The sequence below is a fragment of the Ovis canadensis genome, chromosome 11, assembly GCF_042477335.2.
Source record: "Ovis canadensis isolate MfBH-ARS-UI-01 breed Bighorn chromosome 11, ARS-UI_OviCan_v2, whole genome shotgun sequence".
In the NCBI taxonomy this organism is placed as follows: domain Eukaryota; kingdom Metazoa; phylum Chordata; class Mammalia; order Artiodactyla; family Bovidae; genus Ovis; species Ovis canadensis.
Genome location: NC_091255.1, coordinates 49984772 through 49993459, shown reverse-complemented (window position 1 = coordinate 49993459; position 8688 = coordinate 49984772). Strand labels below are relative to the sequence as shown.

The following is an 8688-nucleotide window of genomic DNA, read 5'->3' as shown; positions in this document are numbered from 1 at the left end:
GATGTAAGAACTGCTTGAGCAGAGAGGCCTTTGGAGGACTGATGAGGTAAAGGGAGTGGGGAAGAAGGCCCAAGGGGCCCAGAAACAAAAACTACAAAGAGAGGGATGATAAACGGAAATGAATCTAAGGTTTCTTTCCTCACAAAACCAGAGAAGCTTCTGTGCCAAATGTTCACACTGTGTTTAGGTATTTAGGCTTGGGGGTTAGACATCTGAATAGTTCAAATCCCTGCCCTGCTACTTACAGACTTTGTCTTAGGAAAATTCTGAGCCTTTCTCATTCTGTTACCTTATCTGTAAAATAGGAATAATTTTATAGGTCAGACTTACTGGGTTGTTGGGATGATGAAATGAGAAATGTGCCATAGCACTTAGCACCAGTTTGGCATGTAATAAGTAAATTCGTGTGTGTGTGTGTGTGTGTGTGTGTGTGTGTATGCTCAGTTGTGTCCGACTCTTTGCAACTCCATGGACTGTAGCCCACAAGGCTCCTCTGTCTATGGAATTTTCCAGGCAAGAATACTGGAGTGGGTTGCCATCTCCTACTCCAGGAGCTCTTCTGACCTGGGGATTGAACCTGCATCTCCTGCATTGGCAAGTGGATTCTTTACTGCTGCACCACCTGGGAAGCTCTAAGTATTCATGAAATGGTAGCATCATCATTACCATCATCATCATCAGGGGTAGCAGTAACACTATCATTATTTTATGAATGCTCACAGAGAGCTGTAAGGCTGGAGGATTCCCAGAGGATGAGAAGAGCCGATTTCAATGCAAACACCAGAAGAGGCTTGTTGGCAATATCGCCCCATGTGGAGAACTCTTCCTCCCCAAGAATCACCCCAAGTGAGATAAACAAACCTAGAAGATGAGGAAGTTAGCAGAGAAAGCAGGGACAATAGACCAACTGTCAACTTCCTAACCTAGTCACTAAATTAATGCTCATATTTGCATTTTTGTTGATTAACTCATGAATATAGTTCTGCGCCTCTACTATTTGCGAGATAAGTAAGGTTTGATCACCATTGAGTTGGCTTGGACAACCTGCCCAGGTGTCTGCTCAACAAAATTGAATGTTCACAAAATTCTTCACCTGAGCCATTTGAGCCAATAGTAGGAAGGAAGAAGTTTACAGAAGTAACTATCACCACCCCTACTCATATTCACACACAACATCTTACTTACCTTTCACAATGAACCCATGAGGTGGGCAGCATTATCATTACTTCAAATTAAGAGATGAAGAAAACAAGAATCAAAAAAGGGATCCACTTCTCTGAGCTCATGATGTCAGGAAGGATGTGCACCCAGGTCATTTAGCTTCAAATGTGGTCCTTTCTGCTCTTCAACACTGCTTTTAAAATCTGGATACATTCTTTAAAAGTGTCTTATATTGTGTTCCCTGGTGGCTCAGAGGTTAAAGTGTCTGCCTCCAATGCGGGAGACCTGGATTCAGTCCCTGGGTCAGGATGACCCCCTGGAGAAGGAAATGGTAACCCACTCCAGTATTCTTGCCTGGAGAATCCCATGGATGGAGAAGCTTGTTAGGCCACAGTCCACAGGGTCGCAAAGAGACGGACACGACTGAGTGACTTCACTTTCACTTTTCATGTTGTGTTCCACGAATAATCTCTTGGGATTTCTTTCTGAACCATGATTTTGTTCCTTTATGGAACAAAGGACAGCCAGAGAGGGACAGGGAATAGAAAGTGATCTGGGGAAGGCTAATTTGTTAATATTTGGTACTTGGCAATAAGGGAGAATCCTTAGGGCTGGGAAGGGGTCAAAGGGTATCTGAACCCGGAGCTGATGGAGAGCTGTGTCCTCATCAGGGTGGTGCCCTCTTCTTAGGGATGAGAGTCAACTGCATTCTCATGGGCTCTGACTGTCTGAGAGCATCTCAGGCTGGAAAAGTCATATCTCTAGGGGTATTAAATGCTCTCAAAGGAGTAAGTCTGATAGCAAGGAAGAGAAATTTGTAGAGGCTTTGAGATAAGGTTTCTATGGATACAAAGATACCTCTGAGTGCCTGATTCTGGTTTTACTTTCTTGTTGACTCTGAAGTAGTCTGCTTTGTATTTATGCTTCAACCGTGACCCTTGAATTCTCACTCTGTGGACTATTTCCATCATAATTTTTCTTCCAGGTATTTTTTTTTCTCATTCTCACTTTTAGGGAGATTATGGCTTCAGTGCAGGTTGGTTGACTTTTTTAGTAAAGGGCCAGATAGGTTTTGCAGTCTGAATGGTATTTGTTGCAACTACTCAACTTTCATGTAGTACAAAGGCAGCCATAGACAAGACCTAAATGAAAAGGCCTGGCTGTGTCCCAACAAAACTTGATTTACAAAAACAAGGCTGCAGGCTGAACTGTGGGTTGTAGTCTGCAGCTCTAGTGCCATTCCCATCTGTCCAGAGGTTTCCTTTTCTAACCATGAACACTCAGTTATTTTCTTTATTTAAAATAATTTAATTCATTTATTTTTGGCTGCGCTGGGTGTTTGTTGCTGTGTGTGAGCTTTCTCTACTTGTGGCGGAGCACAGGCTCTAGGCGTGCAGGCTTCGGTAGTTGTTGCGGTGCACAGACTCAGTAGTTATGGTGCAAGGGTTTAGCTGCTCCAGGACACGTGGGATCTTCCCTGACTGGGAATGAAATTCATGCCCCCTGCATTGGCAAGAGGATTCTTAACAACTGGACCACCAGGGAAGTCCCCTATTTCTTTCCTTTTTAGAAATTTTATTGAAGTACAGTTGACATACAATGTTGTGTGAGTTTCAGGTGTATAGCTGAGTGATTCAGTTACGCATACACATATATGTATTCTTTCTCAGTAGCTCAGATGGTAAAGAATCCTGGTAATGCAGGAGACCTGGGTTTGATCCCTGGGTCAGGAAGATCCCCTGGTGAGGGGAATGGCAACCTACTCCAGTGTTCTTCCCTGGAGAACTCCATGGACAGAGGAGCCTGGTGGGCTGCAGTCCATAGGGCTGCAAAGAGTTGGACACGATTGAGCGACTTAGCACAACACGCAGCACATTCTGTTTCAGCTTCTTTTCCCGTATGGATTATTATGGAGTATGGAGTAGAGTTCTCTGTGCTTTACAGGAGGTTCTTCTTTGCTATCTATGTTACATACAATGCTCAATTATTTTTAGTCTCTCTGGGTATTGACAAATTCCCTAAGCCCCAATAAATACTCTCCCTGAGTAAGGCTCAGAATCCTCATAGTTAATACAGGACAGGCTTCTGCTCTAAGGATGAGTTGAATTGAACAGTGAAGCATGGGTAGACTTGAGAGAAGCTGGCTGGCCATTGAAAAGACTATTCACTCCACATGCTCTTTCCAAGGAGTCCAATGGCAGAAATTCATGAGCAAGGAGTTCCTGATTCTTAAGCAACTCCACCCGTGTCCCTGGCTGTCCTCTCTGAGTAATGGGGAGAGCCACTTGGGGCCGTGATGATTCTACCTCCTTTGAAGCCATCTGATGAAACTCTGATATCACCAGCCATGAGCACCCTGGAGGAGCCTGTTATGACACAAGCTGAATGGAATAATTTTATGAGTTGAGGGAGGACTCTTGGGAGGCACCTAAGTAGCGTATTTTGGAGAGAAAAATTAGCCGAAGCATTAGGAAAGGAAACTATGCGGAGTGCCAAGACCCCACCCACCATTAAGGGTATAAAAGGACCACGGAGAAAGGAGAGACTCAAACCTCATCCACTTCCACCTCCATCAGTTCACCTGCCCTTCCATCACCTCTCCCAGCACCATGTCTTACAGCTGCTGCCTGCCCACCTTGAGCTACCGCTCCAGCTGCTCCTCCCGGCCCTGTGTGCCCTCCAGCTGCCGTGGCACCACCCTGCCAGGGGCCTGCAACATCCCCGCCAACGTGGGCAGCTGCAACTGGTTCTGTGAGGGCTCCTTCAATGGCAACGAGAAGGAGACCATGCAGTTCCTGAACGACCGGCTGGCCAGCTACCTGGAGAAGGTGCGGCAGCTGGAGCGGGAGAACGCGGAGCTGGAGAGCCGCATCCGCGAGCGCAGCCAGCAGCAGGAGCCCCTCTTGTGCCCCAACTACCAGTCCTACTTCCGGACCATCGAGGAGCTCCAGCAGAAGGTGAGGGGCTGGGCTGCGAGGGGGCACAGCAGCAGCTTCCTGTCTTTGAGCAATAAAACGTTCTCAAGTTCAAATGGTCCTCACCATGGAATCTTGTTTCCAGATCCTGTGTGCCAAGTCTGAGAACTCCAGGCTGGTGATACAGATCGACAATGCCAAGCTAGCCTCTGATGACTTCAGGACCAAGTACGTTGAAATTTTGGGGCCAGGTGACCTCCAAGGGCCCTGTGTGGGCCTAACATTGCCTGGAAGAGAAGAGAAAGCCATTTCTCCCTTTTTATTTCTCCTGGCATTTTTTTTTTTTAAGGCTGGCTAGGTAAAACCACTGGCAAACAGAGATCCTGACTCATGTGCTATTTGAGCTTCAGTTTATATCACTCTTTCTGAAAGGCCTTCAACCCCCAAATTCAGAGACTGTAATGAATTGTTCTTGGTGAAGTTGATTGATTGGGTGGTATATAAACCAACAAAATTGACAGGAGAGAAAGTCCACCTCATGGGTCCCCTGAGTGCTTTCTGGTGTTGGGGTGAGTCCAAGGCTTCTCCATCCTGTTTATGTAGATCTTGAAGAAAGCATGGATGCAAAGAGGCAGAAAACTGTCAGCACAAAGAGAGCTAGGCCAATCCCATGAACACAAGACATGGGGCAGGGAGCGGGGCTTCTGCCTGGCTCATTCTCCCACTCTGTGCTGTGCGTGCAGGTACGAGTCGGAGCGTTCCTTGCGGCAGCTGGTGGAGTCAGACATAAACAGCCTGCGTAGGATCCTGGACGAGCTGACCCTGTGCAAGTCCGACCTGGAGGCCCAGGTGGAGTCCCTGAAGGAGGAGCTGCTCTGCCTCAAGAAGAACCATGAGGAGGTAAGAGGAAAAGAAACCATAGGCTTCAGGGATAAACCTTTAGCATTGGGAGTCAGGAGGCAACTGCTGTTAGACCTGGGCTGGGACTCTTCTCTGAGGAACTCAAGGTCATCCGGGAACGGTGATGCTATCTCCATGGAGAGCAGGGGTGAGGTGAGCTGTGAGGAGTGGATGGTGTTGGAGATGCTGGGAAAGGACATATTCATTGAGGTCTCCTCTCTGCTGGTCCTGAATTTGGTGGTAGGGATAGAGGTAAGGTAAGGTAAGGTAAGGTAAGGTAAGGTAAGGTAAGGTAAGGTAAGGTAAGGTAAGGTAAAGTCGCTCAGTTGTATCCGACTCTTTGCAACCCCATGGGCTGTAGCCTATCAGGCTCCTCTGTCCATGGGATTTTCCAGGCAATAGTACTGGAGTGGATTGCCATTTCCTTCCCCAGGGGATCTTCCTGACCCAGGGATCAAACCCGGGTCTCCCACATTGTAGATAGATGCTTAACCATCTGAGCCACCAGGGAAGTCTGGTGGGGAGAGAAAAAGGAGTAACACGCTCTCTAGTCTTAAGGCTGTGGAAATGATCATGTAGAAACACAGTGCATCATACAGGTAGAGGGAAATAAGTATTATATGAAGTATAAATATAAAATAGCTGCTATCATGACATCATTATTTCCTTGCTATTATTCACCCTACTAGAAAACATAATCACTTAATTCCACAATTGTGTGTTTCTAGCTAAGTACTCTAAATGGAGAAAATAACACATTTTCTTTTCCTGGTGTGCCTCTGTGTTTACAATGGAAAGCTCTGTCACATTTCATCCTTAGTGGCTGTCACCTTTGTTCCTTGTGGGTTCAATGTCTTACAAAGCGCTTGTCACATGACTTTTGCACTGATATTCTCTCCTGTCTGATATTGCACCGATATTTTGCTTTTGCACTGATATTCTCTCCTGCCACTGCTCCATGGGAACACACGTTGCTCACATGAAATTCTGGGAAGGAATTGGAAATACCCATTGTGGGGGAGCGTGTCCCACCTGCAATGAGGTTGACTGTGATCCTGGGTGGGCATCTTGGATGGTCAGGGAGATAGTTGGACCTCAAGAAAGTTTTAAATTCTGATTCTGATCTTATTCTGCCATTTTAAGCTGAGGCACTTGGTGATGACTCACTGCTTTTAAAAACAGTAAAAACACATTTTTGCTACATGTATTCTGGGATAGGCATGTAGAGTGGGAAGTTTAGATTTATCTTCTGCTTGCCACACTTGCCCAATGGGTATTTTATTACAGAAGCTTTTGTCATATGGAGACAATCTTTATATGTATATGTTGTGTGAGCTTCAGGCTCTGGAAACAATTTGATCTGCCTGAAGGGAGATTGGGAAGTCTTCTCAGAGGGAAATCAGAGGAAAGAGGAGGATTTCAGCCCTTTGGTCTAAGGGAAGAGACTGAGCAAAGACCCAGACGTGGCAGAGCACAGCGTACCTGGGAGTATGGCTGGGAAAGCAGCATCTACGGGGATGTAATGGGAAAGAGGTAGGAAGGACCTGCATGCGTGAATGAGTTTGGACTTAGGCTTACAGGAAAGGTGAGCTTATTTCAGTGTTGGGGGATGGGAATGGATGTGATGCCTATTTGTGTTTATTCCTACACCATATCTGTGTCAGTTTGGGGGAATGATCAGAATATTCCTTTCAGTGTATTTTGGGCAGCATTGTGCTCACTTCCCTGCAGCAGGAAGATTGCAGATCCATTTCTGTGGGTTCATTTCTTCTCCTTCCTCCCTCAGGAAGCCAACTCACTGCGGAGCCAGCTGGGAGATCGCCTCAATGTGGAGGTGGATGCCGCCCCCACTGTGGACCTCAACCGTGTGCTCAATGAGACCAGGGCTCAGTATGAGGCCTTGGTGGAGACCAACCGCAGGGATGTGGAGGAATGGTACATCAGGCAGGTGAGCATCTCGGCACATGGCCTTTCAGGACCCTCAGACCCTTGGGCCCTTCAGGCAGGGCCTGATCCTGTCTTCTGCCTTTTGGTGTTTCAGACTGAGGAGCTGAACAAGCAGGTGGTGTCCAGCTCAGAGCAGCTGCAGTCCTACCAGGCGGAGATCATTGAGCTGAGACGCACGGTCAACGCCCTGGAGGTGGAGCTTCAGGCCCAGCACAACCTGGTGGGTATTGATGACACTCCTGGTGAGGGGGTGAGGTTGGGGAGTCAGGGGCACTGGGATGCCCTCCGGACCACGCTCTCCTGAACTCTTGGAGCTGGTGACTTGTTTGGAAGCAATGGAGAAACCCCTGAAGGAGCAGCTCTGTGACCTTCCTTCCCCTGCCCCCTGACAGAGAGACTCCCTGGAGAACACCCTGACGGAGACGGAGGCCCGCTACAGCTGCCAGCTGAACCAGGTGCAGAGCCTGATCGTCAGCGTGGAGTCACAGCTGGCGGAGATCAGGAGTGACCTGGAGCGGCAGAACCAGGAGTACCAGGTGCTGCTGGACGTGAAGGCCCGGCTGGAGAGTGAGATCAACACATACCGGGGGCTGCTGGACAGCGAGGACAGCAAGTGAGTAGGGGGAGAAGGGATCCTGGGGAAATGTGTGGTGGGTCTACAAGACACTGGGCATGCCCATGTTGGCCATGTTTTCAGTTCATCAAAGAGCACACATTCATGGAGTGTCTTCTTTGTGATGGTTAGGCAAATGTGAAAGGTCAAAGGTGAAAGGCATTCATTCCCTGCCTCTGGGAGCTCACAGTGGAGGGGTGGTGGTAGAAACTGTTATAATAGCAACTGTTGGGTAATGGAGACTATGTTGAGTTCTGTGAGATCTCAAGAGCATTAGATAACAGTTGTCCCCCTCTGCACACGGCAGAGAGGGAGAGAGATTTGGTAACAATCAAAGTTGATTGCAACTAACTTCAACCACTGAGAATTCAGATGTATCTCGTAAAGTACCTTAGCACTCTTGCCGCTCCTCTCCCTAACCCATTCTAAACCTCTGTGTTCTCCCAGGCTCCCCAGCAACCCATGTGCCACCACCAATGCTAGTAGCAACTTCTGTAGGTCCTCCTCTCAAAATCGTCGCTGTTAATTAAAAAACCTGCCTCCTCTTTGAAGATGACAGTGAAGCCTAGAACAAGCCCAGGAAAGGTCCCCAGGTTCTGCCTTGGCTGGAGCTCAGTTACCATTTAGATACCTTGTCAAGCCAGCTCTGAAATTTCTACACCTGGAAATGCTCTCCACGAGCCAAGACACACCTCATCCGCTTCCGATGTCTGGAAAACTCCCTCCTGCTGAAGGTCGAGTCTCTGTCTCTGAAGATGGTCCAGCAATCTGAGCTCCAGGTTTTACTTTAGGGTGTTTCCTCTAGGTATGGTGTTTCCTGCTTTCCTAGCTTCTTTGATATTCTCTGGAATGTAAGAAGGCTACTTCATTTGCTTCCCAATAAACTTTATTTCTCTGGCATCGTAAATGTGTTTCTCATCCATATGCATGCATTGTAAAGTACTTGTTATGGCTGTTTCATAAAAATAACCCTTCATTAGGAGGATGAAATGAGTCCAGTGACTGTCCTAATCATATGCTCCACTGGTAAATACAGAGGGAGGGAGAAGGCTGTCCTCCTGAGAGGCTCCCACCCAGGAAGACCATGAAGAAAAACTGGCTTTTAAAACTCATGCTTTTTTTTTTTTCCTTTTCTGGCCATGGCTGCAATTG

At 47.4% G+C, this 8688-nt stretch overlaps 1 protein-coding gene across 1 annotated transcript; it reads left to right on the top strand.

Annotated features, from left to right (window-relative positions):
• Positions 1-3770: 3770 nt before the first annotated feature.
• KRT34 (keratin 34) lies at positions 3771-8062 on the top strand. The gene is made up of 7 exons (XM_069542521.1): positions 3771-4118; positions 4222-4304; positions 4820-4976; positions 6763-6924; positions 7018-7143; positions 7316-7536; positions 7984-8062. Exons 1-7 carry the CDS (start codon positions 3771-3773, stop codon positions 8060-8062), a joined length of 1176 nt encoding a protein of 391 aa, XP_069398622.1.
• The last annotated feature ends 626 nt before the right edge of the window (positions 8063-8688 follow it).